Source organism: Nannobrachium achirus (assembly GCF_963921795.1).
Source record: "Nannobrachium achirus genome assembly, chromosome: 15".
NCBI lineage: Eukaryota > Metazoa > Chordata > Actinopteri > Myctophiformes > Myctophidae > Nannobrachium > Nannobrachium achirus.
Window position 1 is genome coordinate 42,880,318 of NC_137822.1, and position 17,131 is coordinate 42,897,448.

The window sequence follows — 17,131 nt, forward strand, 5'->3', positions numbered from 1 at the left end:
AATGTCAAAGTACTAGAACAACGTTGAAGGACTGAGATTTGAACATGGAAACTGCGCTGAGTCTGAGCTTTAGACCAATACAACATTTCTCACTGCAAGTGTCTTCTGGTGCTTTTATGTAATTCATTTGTATTTTAAAGGTGATACACCATGCATTTAAAAAGTATTTATGTCATATTGTTTATGTCCCAAAAACGTTTTTCAAAAGGTTTGAGGCTAAATTACCACTCCTGAATAGAGAGCCTCTCTCATTTTTGAATGGCTCTCAGAGCATTTCAGCTGCAGTACCACCTTTGGCCTGAACTGCGCCACCCCCCCCAAAATCTTTTTGAAAAAAAAATTTTTTTTTTAAAGAAAATCTTTTTTGAAAAAAAAATTTGTTTTTGGAAAAAAAATATTTTTTTTCTTCAAAAACGGCCGATGATGACGTCACAATCGGCAGCAAATCTGGATAGCCTGTTTTGAGAACCCGTGGGATACTTTTAACCTTCGCCTTCTCAAAACTAGAGAAAGACACAACGGTCAGAAATGGGACTTTGTGAGGATAGAAGGTGCTAGTGGGACCCCAAAAAAAGGTTTTAAAATAGGAAAAGTGAAATTTCATGGTGTATCACCTTTAACCTTGAAAATATCAAAGTTCTATAGCAATGTAGGAGCACTGAGATTTGAACATGGAACCTCTGCACTGAGAGTCTGATCTTTAGACCCTATCTCTTGTTGCAGGTACTTTCTAAGTGCTTTTGAGTATTCTGTTGCATTTTAACCTTGAAAATGTCAAAGCACTAGAGCAATGTTTTGTAGGAGGCACGTTTGTTGCTTAAATTCCTTTAAAAAGAAAAAGAGTACTCAAATCAACTGGAATGCATTTATTTAATAATTATTGATTTAGTCACAGTGAAGACCCATTCACATTCATGGTAGGTACGTTTCAGTGCAAAGATAGAAGGCACAACGATTGATTCATTCATTCAAAACAAAGTTATTAAAGTAAACTTCCCTTGAATTAAAAAAAAATCTTAATTTGACAAAACAGGAAACATTGAACAGTAAACATTGAAATCAGAAAAAAAAACATCACATTTCCCTCTGTGAAAGCCAATTGCAACTGCAAACATTAATACTCATGTAAAAATCTTGATAGAAAATAAAGAAAATAATTAAGAATTACAGCGACATCCATTCTCTTTAAGTTGAAGGCACACCTTCACAATCAAGACAGACCTGTGTGCAGTCTTTACTTCCTTAACTAACCCCACTTGAGCTGTGCAGAGAAACATTCAGAGAAGGTCCACTTCTAAGACGCTCCACTCAAGGAAAATGACACTTTGGTTTTGCTAGAGGTCTGGGTTGTGTTGTTGCCTTGCTTTGATGCAACTCCAAATATTGCTGCGATATTGTTACCCATTTATGCCTAAAATTATTGAATGCTTTAACCCGTGAAAAATAGCAGATATACAAGCTCATGGTGCCGCGCTGCGAGCTTGTAGATCTGTTATTTTTGAAAAAAGTCGTGAAAATGTGTGCAAATCTTTGAATATATGTATTTTTAAAGCGAACGTTTGTAACTCAAATTTTGCTTCTGGGGGGTCCCTGGAACTAGATATTTTGAGATGGGGGTCTGTGGCCAAATAAATATCATTTTGGGGGTCCTTCACATGAAAAGGTTTGAGAACCCACTGACATAGTAGTCTCTCAAGAACAGACTAACTGAGCTCCATTTAAGTGAAAAGGACCTTTTCTTGGACGATGGCTGGCCAGATTGCTGACATAGAAACAGGTTTTTTTTTAAATCTTAGAAGGATTCAAAAGACACTTATAGAATCGGGTCAAAATTCTAATTTTCACGATTTCAAAAATAGCAGATCTACAAGCTCGCAGTGCCGCGCTGTGAGCTTGTATTTTTCAATAGTTAAAGCATAAAATAATGATACACAATATAGTGTACCCGTTCTGAATGGGTTAAAACAAAATGTTTGTATCAACTTCTTGTTTATTTTACAATTTGACCCAGTCTCGGTCTTCTTCCTAATTAAAATAGTAAAATCAAACGGAAGTTGACATTTGTATGTTGGGCTGTAACGTTATAAATTGTCAGAATCCACTGTGTTTATACATTTAGTGTACTATGATGTGCCCAGTTTCACCGTGCAATGTACCGTAAGTCTATAGGGAGACTATTTTTTTATATCAGTTTCTAATCAAGGAGGAGCAACTACTGAAGATACCTTGCTATTATTTGGAGTTTCATCATGAAAAGTCACTACGGGATCCAGTGTGCCGACTTAACGTTTTTCTATTTCAGACTCTTCTATTTCTGTCCAACACCTGGGATTGTATTGTTAGGGCGTGTGTGCGTGCTTTGTGAACTTATACAGGTTAACTACACAACCCAAACCTCTATCAAACTTTTTTTTTTTTTTTTTTTGCTTTAAACCAACAGCTTTATCCCAAAACTGGCCAGCCAACTAACACATCTTTGGTCATGAACTCTATGGTGTTTAGCCATTTTAACATCTCCATTGTCAATTCCTCTTTACAATCCTATATTATAGTATTTATTATTTTTGTAATTCCCTGTACTTTGTAAAAGATATTGCTGAAAATGTGCAGAAAAGTGCAAAATATATCAGCATTCAGAACTACAGCACATGGATTGATTGGCTTGGGATGCAGATGTAAACACTCGGTAACTTTATGAATAAGGTCAGGAGTGTCTCTGTAAAAAAACTAAAACGACGCCTTAAGAGGCTTCTCGAAACATTTCAAGTCGCAATCCTCACCCCTATAATAATCATACAAGCACTTGGAATTGTAGGCATTTACATTTAGTTTAACTCGGTTCCACAGATATACATTGTGAAAATAGCCAAACTACAAGCTCACAAGGCCTCGCACTGCAAGGCCTTGTGGGCTTGTAGATCGGCTTGTAGATCGTCTATTTTCATAATGTTTGCCACTTTCTTATGTCATATTTGACAATTTGGCCAATTTGGTATTATTAAAAGGTCTTAAAAAAGGTAACTTTAGAAATCTGCAGATTCCCTGTATGTACATGTATGTAGGTTTGTTTATCGATGAGTGAGAAAACAACATTGCACATTAAGCAAATCATCTGGGGACCCCCCAGTTTGAGAACCGCTGATCTACACGCACACGCCAACATAGTTTACGTCAGCCGATTGGTGGAAATCTTCCAGCCGACAGCTTAAGAGCCTTTAAAAAAGGTTGTAGCTTTGGGTTGTTTATTTGGTGGCGTTTCGGCAGCTGTCGCCCACACAGGACTGGAGCTTGATGAGTCGTTGGTTCATGGCCTGCAGCAGCGCCGGGTCCACCTTCTTCACGATGTTCTCCAGCTGGTGAGGGTCCGACGTCAGGTTGTACACCTCCACGAAGGACTGGACACAACAGCCACCATGGGGAGAGAAAGAGACAGACGTCAGGCTTTTTAGTGAATTCATCTTTCGAGTTAAGGGGAGCACACACTGGACGCGGGCACACACTGGACGCGGGCGCTGCCACACAGCATATCCATTTCCCTCGGTGGGGAGAACCATGGGAGAACATGTTCACCGCGTGGCAACGCTGGAGAAATAGAACAGTGGCGTATCGGCGGCTTCGGCGCGGCAGGCGAGGCGGCAGACCCACGGCTGCGCGCGTCTGACGCCGCCGGTGTGGGTTAGTTCATTGAAAATAATGGGGCCGTATGTTTTGACGCGCCGCCTCCGCGCCGCCTCCGCGCCGCCTCCGCGCCACCTCCGCGCCACCTCCGCGTCCAGTGTGTGTTCCCCTTTAGTCTTTTCAGTTTTGTTTTTAACTTCATGACTCACACTTGCATTTCCTGTAGTATTTCCCCGTTTGATTGATTGAAGACTTTATCAGAAGTTTGCATAGGAAAAGGTACAGTTTCATGACGGTACAGTTCACTGGTACAAGGTCTACTAAAAGGAGATCCTAGAAAAGACTAAGCTTATTTCCACAGGAGGAAACCATTAAAGTATCTCATATAACATTGAATGACAGACGAATAGAACACAGTACTATGCAGTAGATATAGTCAGTAAAAGAAAAAGAAAGAAAGAAAATACAATACAACCAGTAAGTATATACAAAGAAGGGGCAGGGGAGGGTAGGGCTGGGCTGGGCTAGGTTTGTTTGAAGGGGCAGGGGAGGGTAGGGCTGGGCTGGACTAGGTTTGTTTTTACCAGTTGCGAACGGCTGCTACCTGTAAGTGGTTTTTCAGGGCGATTTTAAAGGATGCTAGTGATCCACACTCCTTTAAGACCTTCGGTAAGGCATTCCACATTTTTGTGGTATAGCAGAAGAACAAGTTTGACCCTTTCTTTGAGTTGACTCTGGGTTGAACGTGATCTGTGGCGCTGCCTCTGGTGTTGTAATTGTGGACATCCTTAACGTTTATAAAGTATTTTGCCAGGTACATGGGTATCATAGTGGTGTAGTGTATCTTGTACACCAGGCCCATTGCAAGTTGCTGTACTCTGTCATCTACTCTGAGCCACCCCACTCTTAACTGGTGAGTAGCGGTGAGGTGAGTCTGATAGGGAAGGTTAAGCAGGACCCTAATTAGTTTATTTTGGGCTGTTTGGAGTTAAGTTTTTAGGGCTTGTGGGGCGTCCCGATACCATACGTGGACTCGTTTTACATGTCTTGTTTCGTTTTTTTGTTTTATGTCCTGAGGACTACAGATGGAAATTAGCCTCAGCTAACTCGGACTGGTTTACACTGAGATCCTGTGTACTACATATGTTCTTGTGCAACATGTCAATTTCTCTGTGTTCATGAACTGGCACTGTCCTGTCTAAATACATTAATAAAGTAAAGTAAAGCACACCTCCACAAACGACTGGACCCAACAGCCACCATGGGGAAGAAGAAGACACAGCAGAGCAGTGTAAATAAAAAGTGAGAACGCAAAACATACATTTTCCAGGAAAAAAAAGGGAACAAGCTGATCTACAAGCTCACAATCCGGGGCACATGTTGTGAGCTTGTAGATCAGCACGTATCACATATCAAGTAACTGGCGAGTGCCGACTGTCAGGTCAGAGCTTCTAAACACGGCACGAACGTGTCAACGATTCTCTGGCCACTGACCATGCTGGTTTTGAGGCGATGCGCAGCGGTAAACGTGATCCGCCTCTCGTTAGCACAGCGATCCGCACTTATTACTACTTTTGGTTCCATTTTATGCAGAGTTAAAGAAGCACTTTGGAATTTAACAGTGTAGTTTGGGTATCCCGTTTAGTGATTATCAACATTTTTAATTTCAAGATGTTTTTTTTTTTTTTACTTTTTGCCATAATTTAAATTTTTTTTTTTTTTTTTTTTTTTTTAATTTATTTGTTTTACATACTATTGGAAGTTAGTTTGTCAAATCCACCAAACATGGAGTGAAGGTGGTTGCACATAGGGATGGGTATCGTCTGCGATACTTTTAATGGTATCGATTGCATGACGTCGATACTATCGGGTATCGGCTCACGTAAAAACGAACGATACCTTGTTTCGATACTCTTGAACGCCCCCCTGGCCGGTCGCATCTGTAACAGTTGGGCTACTGAGAGTTTAATTACTGCTTTAGTAGGCTACACTCGTTCCTGTGGAAAATAGCCGACAATAGCCTATAATGTCTATTATTATGGTGATTATCCACCGTCTATACTCTCCGCTCCGCCACACTGTGTGATCATCATCATCACCTCTGCTGTACCGCAGCAGCCAGCGAGTCACCATTCTTTCGGTGTCGAAGTTAAACTTAAATAAAAAGTATCGAAAATGGTATCGAAAAGGGTATCGTATCGATTCCCAGGTATCGAAAAAGGTATGGTATCGATTCAAAGGTGAACGATACCCATCCCTAGTTGCACACTGCTGCGAATACAATATTAGACTATTAGATTGTATTTGGTCCGATTTTCCCCAGCAAAGCGAACCTGTGTTTTGTGGTGATGTTATCCAGGTTGGGCGGCTGCACGACAGAAGAGTGCAGCTTTTTGTCACGCTTCACTTGACATCACAGTATCTTATATACAGTAAATGGTAAGACGCGTAATGGCAACCACACTTGCGATTTCCCAGAATCGCATCTTTCCAGTTGACAATCTACTGTAGGTACTGTATGGTGCCATTCTAGCACATTCAACATGCGTTCATTTATACCTCACTGTCGGCGAACTCGCAGTACTGCAGGTTGTGTTCTGCCAGGCTCCTCACACAGGCGTAGGTGTTGTTGTACGCGTCCTCACACACACAGTCAGGGAAACATTGCTAAGAGAATGAGAGAAAAGACAAAAATGGTGTTGTTTACTACCACAGTGATTCACAAACCTCTTCAAACACATTAAGACCTGAGGCATATTCTACAAATGCCTTCTAAACCAGTAGTAGTAGTAGTAATTTGTGATTTCTTTCTTTACAAATCCTATCCTTTTAAAAAGCGAACATTAGTAACTAAAATATTTGCTTCGGGGTGGTCCCTGGAACAACACATTTTGAGATGGAGGTCCGCAGCTCAAATACATGTAATTTTGGAGGTACGTGACCCGATTCTATAAAGACATTTATAGAATCGGGTCAAAATATTCAGTCTACAAATTTTGACGATATTTCAAAAATAGCAGATCCACAAGCCTGCAGCGTGCTGTGAGCTTGTATAATAGTTAAAGCATAAAATAATGGTTAAAGTAAGTTCTTAATGTGTTGTTAACCGATATACTGATTGTAACTTGTGAGTAGAAACATGGGCACATTTCCTACTAATGATGACTCAACCAGCCAAACCCACTTTTCCCTTCTCCAGATTCTAACTCCCTTTTCTGTGGAATTTCTCAACCTCCGACTTCCCAGTAACAGACAACGTTGACGCGTCATCCTACGGAAGGTCACCAGATCACATTTAGTGCGCTCTTTCTCAACTACCCTTCACTTTCCTACGTTACTAAATGCATGTTCATTGATCTATACTTTTTAGCTCGTGACCCAAAAGAGAGATTAAACGTTTGCCCCGGCAACCAAACTAGTGAAAACAGCAGCTCTACCAGCTCACAACGTGTCGCTTCACGCCGCGTTGTGAGCTTGTAGATTGGCAATTTTCACTACTTCTTGGACATTTGTTTTCTAATTTCTTCGATTTTTGTTTTATTTATTAACTAATTTACCGCCCCTCCCGATAGTCCCGTTAAAATCCCTATGTTCCTCTCTGCCGGTCCTGATAATCCTGAGAGATTAATATGCTTTAAAGGACAACTTTAGTTTTTTACAACAAGGGTTCATATTTTAGATTGTAATTAAAGAATACTAGAAGCTGGGCCGCCCTTCGGGCGGCCCAGCGTCTAGTCGGCGACCTGGCCAACTCGGAACAATGTAAATAGGGAATGAATGCCCCGCCCTTTAATGCAAACCCCATTATACCTGTCGGCGTCCATTTTATGTCCATATATGGACTGCAGTTATAGTTCTGGGTCCATTTTATGCCCATATATGGAGATATCTGTCTATCTGCGTCCATTTTATGCCCATATATGGAGTATCTGTCTGTGCCTCCAGCGTCTAGTCGGCGACCTGGCCAACTCGGAACAATGTAAATAGGGAATGAATGCCCCGCCCTTAAATGCAAACCCCATTATACCTGCTTTCATAGGACCCGTTTTGACCATCTGTCTGCCTGTGTCCATTTATGCCCATATATGGAGATATCTGTATCTGTCTGTCTGTCTGTCGGCGTCCATTTTATGTCCATATATGGAGATCACTGCAGTTATAGTTCTGGGTCCATTTTATGCCCATATATGGAGATATCTGTCTATCTGCGTCCATTTTATGCCCATATATGGAGTATCTGTCTGTGCCTCCAGCGTCTAGTCGGCGACCTGGCCAACTCGGAACAATGTAAATAGGGAATGAATGCCCCGCCCTTAAATGCAAACCCCATTATACCTGTTTTCATAGGACCCGTTTTGACCATCTGTCTGCCTGTGTCCATTTATGCCCATATATGGAGATATCTGTATCTGTCTGTCTGTCTGTCGGCGTCCATTTTATGTCCATATATGGAGATCACTGCAGTTATAGTTCTGGGTCCATTTTATGCCCATTTATGGAGATATCTGTCTATCTGCGTCCATTTTATGCCCATATATGGAGTATCTGTCTGTGCCTCCAACTGTGTTGCAGACACAGTGCCGGTTCCCTTTTTAATGCAAACCTCATTATACCTGTTGTCATAGGACCCGTTTTGAACATCTGTTTGCCTGTGTCCATTTATGCCCATGTATGGAGATATCTGTATCTGTCTGTCTGCGTCCATTTTATGCCCATATATGGAGATCTTTGACCATCTGTTTGCCTCTGTCCATTTATATACCTGTTGTCATAGGACCCGTTTTGAACATCTGTTTGCCTGTGTCCATTTATGGAGATATCTGTATCTGTCTGTCTGCGTCCATTTTATGCCCATATATGGAGATCTTTGACCATCTGTTTGCCTCTGTCCATTTATGTCCATATATGGAGATATCTGTATCTGTCTGTCTGCAATCCATTTTATGCCCATATATGGGGGCATTCATTTTATGCCCATATATGGAGAACGCTCGTGCCCGTGGGACGAACGGTTCTCGAGATACGCGGATTGTCATAGGACCCGTTTTGAACATCTGTTTGCCTGTGTCCATTTATGCCTGTATCTGTCTGTCTGCGTCCATTTTATGCCCATATATGGAGATCTTTGACCATCTGTTTGCCTCTGTCCATTTATGTCCATATATGGAGATATCTGTATCTGTCTGTCTGCAATCCATTTTATGCCCATATATGGGGGCATTCATTTTATGCCCATATATGGAGAACGCTCGTGCCCGTGGGACGAACGGTTCTCGAGATACGCGGATTACATACATACATACACACTCAACCTCATTATACCTGTTGTCATAGGACCCGTTTTGAACATCTGTTTGCCTGTGTCCATTTATGCCCATATATGGAGATATCTGTATCTGTCTGTCTGCGTCCATTTTATGCCCATATATGGAGATCTTTGACCATCTGTTTGCCTCTGTCCATTTATGTCCATATATGGAGATATCTGTATCTGTCTGTCTGCAATCCATTTTATGCCCATATATGGGGGCATTCATTTTATGCCCATATATGGAGAACGCGCGTGCCCGTGGGACGAACGGTTCTCGAGATACGCGGATTACATACATACATACACACTCACAGAGATTTTTTGTTGACTCATGTGGCATACGTGATGTCAGAGCCTTTTATGAAGTGATGTCACAATGAGTCAGCGCTTGCGCCGATTTCCTCCGGAACAGCCTGATGTCAACAATCAGCTCTGCATAAGGAGATTCCGAACGTTTTGCGCCGTGAGTCAGCAGAAGTGATGTCAGATTGCCCGTATGCCCTGCCCATATGCCCATATATGTAGCCCATATGGAGATCTGCCCATATGCCCATATATGGAGATCTCTGTATGAGTCAGCCCTTGTGCCGATACGTCCATTTATGCCCATATATCTGTGTCCCCTTTATGCCCATATGAGTCAGCAGTGCCCATATGCCCATATATGTAGCCCATATGGAGATCTGCCCATATGCCCATATATGGAGATACATAACCATGGCATTTTGTGTTGACTCATGTTGCGTACGCGATGTCAGAGCCTTTTATGAAATGATGTCACAATGAGTCAGCGATTGCGCCGATTTGCGCCGATTTCCTCCGGAACAGCCTGATGTCAACAATCAGCTCCGCATAAGGAGATTCCGAACGTTTCGCGCCGTTTCGGAAAAAACGCGCGTCGGGTCGGGTCGAGGCCGGGCACTGCAGAACGCGCGCGCCGAATCTGAAGCCGGTGGGACGAACGGTTCTCGAGATACGCGGATTACATACACGCAGACACGCAGAGACTTCTCGCATTTATAGATAGATAAAAGATGAGTGTAAAAAAGATTTAATTTACTTCTCTCTATTGTTTTAGAGATTATTATTTCAGTGGTTGGGGGCATGCGTACAAGTGGCTAAATATGTCATTTTACACAGAAAAAGCCCATTCCCAAGATACAACACAACCTTTCATGGTTGGATGTGACTTATGGGGACTAGAAATGTTAACTGTAAATAGCAATAAAGAAACTGCTGGCGTATTGTGTCTAAAAAGAAATATTTAGCCACTTGTACGCATGCCCCCCCTTTTTTTGCACGGTAAACGCAATAAAACAATATAACGAAGCAAATGAAAACACTTTAACACTCACTTTTTCTTTTCTCTAATTACAATCTAAAATATGAACCCTTGTTGTAAAAAAACAAAGTTGTCCTTTAATCACTATAAAACATTAAAAAGTAAAATAGCTGTTTTAACGATAAAAATGCCTAATCACTTCCGTTTCCGTATCCGGTCTGGGGCGGGACTATTGCGCTACTACCGTTAGCTTTCTTGTAAACAGTAGGAGACGGAGCTCAGCGATGGAAAGGTCTTCTTTCAAGCGGATTTTTTGATTTAAAAGCTGGGATCGGCTCTACACGCGCATGGAACATGATCTGTGCACAGATGGAGCGCGACGTGCACTCACGTCCCCACGTTAAACGGTAAGGACGACGCGGCAGTTAACCCCTTCAGTCGATGTTTAAAAGACAGTAAATGAGTTAATATAAAAGTAATCTTCATTTTGGTGAATGTTTTGAAATAAAAACTAGAAATACTATTCCTACAAAACAGCATGGTCTCGTATGGAACACCATGTATGGGCACAAAGATCGACCCCTTTTTAATCTCTGGGACCCCAATCTGGCTAACCGTCGTCAACGAAAAGGGAAAAACAGCACCCTTGCTGTTTTGTTCCTTTTAGAGATTACTGGGACTCCAATCTACACTCTAAAATCCTCAGTGCCAATACTGAGACGATACGAATGGAATGAAATACGGTAGACCCATAAAGGGTGCATTTGGTTCCTAAAACTAGCAACCATTTAGCCGGGGATCCATTGAGACCCACTGCACTACTGTACTTACCTCTCACAGATGTGACCAATAATAGAATTGAATAGGAGGATAAAGTTTAAATGGTGTGTTTAGAGCAGGGTTCCCCAATTAGTTTTCCCCAAGGGCCGAATTATGTCCTGGGTACCAAGCCAAGGGCCACAACATTGCAGGGGGCGACTGTGGCGTTCCCGCTACTCCAGCGACAGTTCAGATATCGTCGTTGTCGGGTGAAAATCTTGTATGTCCAAAACCGTTCGTTTTGCATTTATCATTTTAACATTTATTTTAACTAGTGAAAACAGCCGATCTACAAGCACACAACGCCTCGCACCGCGAGGCGTTGTGTGCTTGTAGATCTGCTGTTTTCACTACTTTTGTGCGATGGCCTTGTATGATTTGCGAAAGAACGTACAAATTTGGAGATACAAGATTTCCACCCGACAACGACGATATACTAGTGTTGTTGCTGCTCTTATACCACCATTATGACTGGGGTTTGTGGGGGCCAGACAGTAGCCCCCCGCGGGCCGCAAATGGCCCGCGGGCCGCCTATTGGGGAACCCTGGTTTAGAGTTAGTCGGGTTAAATGACTCACCGATAGGCCAGGGCCAAGGTTTGGGCATTTGGGGTCGGGTGCGGGGTGCCCCTCTCCGGTGTACTCCACCAGGAAATAGGGGCGCACGGTGCCGTTGCGCAGCGAGGGAGCCTGGAGGAGGTACAAACAGTGGTGAGGAATGGCTTGGAACGAAGAAGAACATGGAATGAAGAATTAACATGTATTCTATTGCTTCCACTTCGGATACTCTTTCATCTTAAAATAACAAACTACTGAAAATAGACCTTCAAGAGATCTTCAAGTTGTGAGCTTGTGGGTCTGTGGTGCATTGAGAGCTTGTCGATAAGCTATTTTCGATTATTCCTGTGTAGATATTTTCACTGCACAACATGCTTCCATAGCAGACATGCTGGCTTCTAATGGAATCCAAAATGACTGTCGCAGTGACTGAGAAGCTGAATCAATGTATTTCTTTAGTGGAGGTGGATGGTGGAGGGTGGGTGATATGGTGATAAATATCGATACAATGTCTCCATGATATGCCTTTTCAGAGGGAGGGAGCCTTATAAAAAAATCTTAATCCAGAGATTCATTGCAGAATTAATTTAAAGCTGCATTTTGTCTAAATCAGTACTAGTTCTCAAACTTGTTAACTCTGACAGTATACAAATGAAACCAAAACCAAATGGACCCCACTCTTTTAGTTTTTACCTTGTACTGCAGGTGGTTGTACTGTTAAGTAACTTGAGAAATAACCATAAAAAACAACATGAAAAAGAATCGTGATAAGATCGTCTATCGTGATACAGCTTGGAAAAATGTTGTGACATTTTTCCATATCGCCCACCCCTAGTGGAGGTTCATCTCTAATCAGTACCACCAGCTCACCATCTGAGGCAGGAAGGACTGTCCGTCCATGTTGACGTAGGACAGGTTGAAGCCAGAGATGTCCAGGATGGTGGGAGCCAGGTCGATGTTCAGCACTGGAGCCTGGAGGAGAGAACCAAAGTCTGGCGTTATATTCAGTGTTGGGTTAGCTTAGCTCTACATACCGGTATCTAAGCTCACGTGAACTCTATGTAGCATCGCTATATTCCGGTCAGATCATGAAACTGTGAGCTTGAAGATTTTTGATGAAGACATTTGGTGGGATTCCTTTATTCTTTAACCTCAACCAAGTATCTAGGGTTTAAGTGTCTGAACTACATTTCCAATAGTGTGTGTGGGTAGTTTCTAGTTTCCCTACTTTCAAATACTTCAATCAATCAACGCAGTTTTCAAGTACAGTTTTCACAATTTTGTTTGGTTGCGCTCAAGTGTCGCGCTCTGAAAATAGCAGATCTACAAGCGCTGCGATGTATTGCGAGCTTTTAGATCTGCTATTTTCAACATGCAATCAAGCGTAAAATGAGCCATCAAGGCCTGCCAATTTTTGTTCTTTGACAAAATCAACTGCAGATTTAGACAAAAACCAAAAGATTACTAAAATATGACTTAAACAAAATGTAAATCTATTCAAAAACCGATCAAAATGTCCTGTCAAAAGGAACACTGGTTGTCACCTGCAGGGTCTGCTGTGCCTTGATGCCGGGGCCTCGGACCATGAGGGGAATCCTGATGTCAAAGTCATACAGCTGCCTCTTATCAATGGGCAGAGAGAACTGACCTGGAACACAACATGGCACTGATTATTAACTCTCAAATACCTGGAACGCGCCCGAGTCGCGTTAGATTTTAACCCCTTTAACCATTATTTTATGCTTTAACTATTGAAAAACAGCAGATATACAAGCTCACAGCGCGGCACCGAGTGCCGCGCTGCGAGCTTGTAGGTCTGCTATTTTTGAAAAATCCTGAAAATGTGTGCAAGTCTTTGAATATCTTTGACCCGATCTTTGACCCGACTTCTAAATCCTTCCTCTAAATCAGTGGTTCTCAAACTTTTTCATGTCAAGGACCCCCAAAATTACAGGTATTTAGCCACGGACCCCCATCTCAAAATATGTTGTTCCAGGGACCCCCCAGAAGCAAATATTTGATTTACAAACGTTCGCTTTTAAGTAGATATATTCAAAGACTCGCAAAGAAAAATCATGATTTTTCAAAAATAGCAGATCTACAAGCTCGCAGCGCGGCACTCGGTGCCGCGCTGTGAGCTTGTATATCTGCTATTTTTCAATGGTTAAAGTGGTCAATAATCCTAGGCCTAAATGGGTTAACATCGCTGTTGGGCAGAAACCTTTTGTGATCTACTTCATACATGGGCAACTGACGGCCCGGGGGCCACATGCGGCCCTCACCTTCACTTTAAGCGGCCCGCAGGTTAATATCTGAACACTGAGAATATTATTGATTTCAGCTGTTACAATCTCAAACATGCGAACATGACCCCCTTTAATTACTATATTAGTGGCTTACTGACTAGTACTAGACTTTTTTTATGCACAATGTAAAAAAATGTATTCAGGACTCCAATTCAAAAATAGCAGATCTACGAGCTCAAAACGTGTCGCACTGCGGCGTGTTTTGAGCAAGTAGATCGGCTATTTTTGCCTTTTTCCTTTTTTTTTTTTATCCTGAAAAGTAACCATTTTGGACATTATGAGGTTTCCACTCCATGGAGACGATAAGTGTAATACATACTGTACAAGAGCTATGAAGTTTTGTGTTTCAATTACACATTTTGGACTGTTGCAAAGTAAAATCCTCGTTGTTGTGTTAATTTAACTCCAAAGAGTATACACATGAAGCCAAATGTCACAGTGTGTGCTCTATGGTAGAATTACAGCCAGACCTGTGTGGTAGCCATTGTCTGAGGTGTAGATGACGTAGGTGTTGTCCAGCTCCTTCATCTCGTCCAGCTTCTTGACCAGAGCAGCCACCATGTCGTCCACAGAGAGGAGAGTCTGCCACCTGGTGGACACAAAGGACATGTTTGTGTTGAGTGATTCTGGGGACATTTAATAAAACACTCTTACTATTACTTACTAGTACTATTATTCAGTTGTTGTTGTTAAAAGAAAGGAAAAGTTTAAAATAATTCAAAAGAGATTTACATTATAATTAAATGGATACATACATATATACATAAAATGAATGAAAAACACAGCCCCCTCACACAGTAGAAGAACAATATAACAATATCAGTCACCAGAATCAAGTGCGGGTGTTTTCGATGAATGGAGTTTAAAGTTACAATGATACTCTTCCATTGAGAAATGTAGACCATGGTGTCAGATAGGACAGTTTTTCTTAAACTTATCCTTTCAAGGACCCACCCTTAACTCTGACTGTGTACAAATGGTTCCATTTGCTTCCATGTGCAGTGATGTCATTACATGCGCATCCCGCATCAAAAACTCATTCAAGTCGCCCAGGGACTCATTCATGTCATGGTCCTGGGGTCCAGGGGATGCGCCTCTATTGGAGTCCATGTTAAAATAATTTACTGGGTCGCGGTAAAAGAAAAACATTTTAAAATTCCACAGACACCACCATTGTTCATGGGTGAAAGCATCCTACTTTACCCTACGTTAACACAAATAAAATCCACATAGAAAGTCTTAAACAGGCGATAGAAACGTCAATGTTTTGATTCCACCGACGTCCGACGCCATTTTGCGCGCCCGAATTCATTAGGGGCACATGGTTTAGTAGTTCTAAGTTCAAACATTAGCCAAATTGTAAAATAAATATAAGAAATAGGCAAACATTTTGAAAATAGCCGATCTACAAGCTCACAGCGCTCGAAAACATTGTATTGAGGACTCATAAAACTTTTCTGGGACCCATTTGAATGACCACCTGTGGGTCCCGGGACCCATTACATTGAAAACCTAGTAACATCACTGCATGTGTACACTGTCAGAGTTACAGAATTGTAAGGGTCCATTTAGAACCCCCTGGGAGAACCCTGAGAGTCACTGAGACAGAGCACAGGCTGGCTGGCAAGTAGCGCTGTCTGAAGCTCCTAAGTGTAATATCTCCCCTGGTCTAGCGGCTACCCGGGGTTTGAACCCCGGCTTAATGCTGAGCAGCACTGCACCTCTTCCTGTAGGCATTGTCCAGGTAATCCACAGAGGTGTTGGGCATGGGGTTGAGGGGCTGACGCAGCAACCAGTGCTTGTCCTGAAACACACACACAGTACGTACACATATTGTCATGACGCTGGAAAACATACACACAGTATAGCATTACACCCTAAGGGCGAGAAACGACCTCGCCCACACATCCGATTAAACAATAGAAGTTTGCACAACAGCTGAATGCTCCACAGTGTTTATTAAATTAAAACATAATAAAGTTTGACGACGTTTCGGCCATCAGCTGGCCTTCATCAGGATGCGTGCACGCATCCGCCTGGGTGACAGCAGACTGCTGGGCGAGCGATGGCGCTTTGGCTTGGGATCAACTTTGACCAAATATTTCACAGACCTGGTTGGTTGTTGAAGTTGGACAAAATGTGGATATGACTGACATCATAGACCACATAAGATTGACACAAACCAGATATGGGCTTAATAGTGTTGACTTCAGGGCATGGGAATGAAAGGGATTGTATTAGTGTGGTTGCCCTAACAGGGCATCATCTGGACATATTGTGTCAGTCTCATATGGTCTAGTTCAGTGGTTCTCAAACTTTTTGGGCTTCAGTACCCCCTTTTCCTGATTACTGAATCCAAGTACCCCCTTTAATCCAGTGACCCATACAAGTCTGTAACTCTGTCAGAGTTAAGGAGACACCTTGAAATGTGGTAGTTTGAGAAATACTGCTCAAATCGACAACATTTTGACTAGAAAATACAAAAGTCCAGTTTTTATGTCAATATGTTGAAAATAAAAGTAAGTAGTCTGTTTCCTATTCAGTAACAGTAAAAATGTGTACTTAATTTGGTTTAAAGCTACGTATATACAGAGTAGCACGTTCACATACATTTGTCAATGTTTTATCATTAAACATAACAGTAACATAAATGTTTCCATTTTCCATGTTCTCTCAAGTACCCCCTGTAGTACCTCCGCGTACCCCTTGGGGTACACGTACCCCCATTTGAGAAACACTGGTCTAGTTACTACTCTAGTATGCAGATGGCATTCAAAGCTACAGTAGTATTTTATATATTATAAGACCCATACTTGAGACGGATCAGCTTAATTCTCCAACTCTCCAACATTTTCTTACTTTCCCGGGTTTGTCGAAGCTGCCGTCGCGCGGGGCCTTGACGTCGCTGAACTCCTTCTGGTACTGGGGGGCGGCGGTCCAGGGGGAGTGGGGGGCCGGGGGGGACAGCATCACGAAGAACGGGTGCTGGGGACTCCTGTCGTCCAGGAAGTGAAGGGACCTGTTCAGCTACAACCACACGGTGAACCAACACAATGATACTGTTACAACCACACGGTGAACCAACACAACAATACTGTTAAGACAGTGTTTTTTACACCTTTTCAAGGTCCATTATTTATTCAGCATTTGAGCAACAAACCACCATTTGATGAGAATTAGTCTCAGACCCAAGATTCTGTCCACAATTCCATGCTATATTAATGTATTGGTAGGTACCG

General features: G+C 42.3%; 1 protein-coding gene across 2 annotated transcripts in view; it reads right to left on the minus strand.

Annotated features, from left to right (window-relative positions):
• Positions 1-1,031: 1,031 nt before the first annotated feature.
• The window catches only part of gnsb (glucosamine (N-acetyl)-6-sulfatase (Sanfilippo disease IIID), b), a 41,372-nt gene continuing 25,272 nt past the window's right edge, over positions 1,032-17,131 (minus strand). The window contains exons 7-15 of one of the 2 annotated variants that reach the window (XR_013962742.1): positions 16,752-16,919; positions 15,614-15,696; positions 14,363-14,481; positions 13,131-13,234; positions 12,457-12,558; positions 11,608-11,718; positions 6,178-6,285; positions 1,734-3,395; positions 1,032-1,676 (exon numbers count right to left, since the gene is read on the minus strand). Coding sequence is in view for 1 of the 2 variants with exons in the window: in XM_080742587.1 (XP_080598713.1) it covers positions 3,243-3,395; positions 6,178-6,285; positions 11,608-11,718; positions 12,457-12,558; positions 13,131-13,234; positions 14,363-14,481; positions 15,614-15,696; positions 16,752-16,919 (948 nt within the window). In the remaining variant the exon portion in view is untranslated. Of the gene's footprint in view, positions 3,396-6,177; positions 6,286-11,607; positions 11,719-12,456; positions 12,559-13,130; positions 13,235-14,362; positions 14,482-15,613; positions 15,697-16,751; positions 16,920-17,131 lie in introns of both variants that reach the window. The other variant, XM_080742587.1, reaches the window with a different exon arrangement.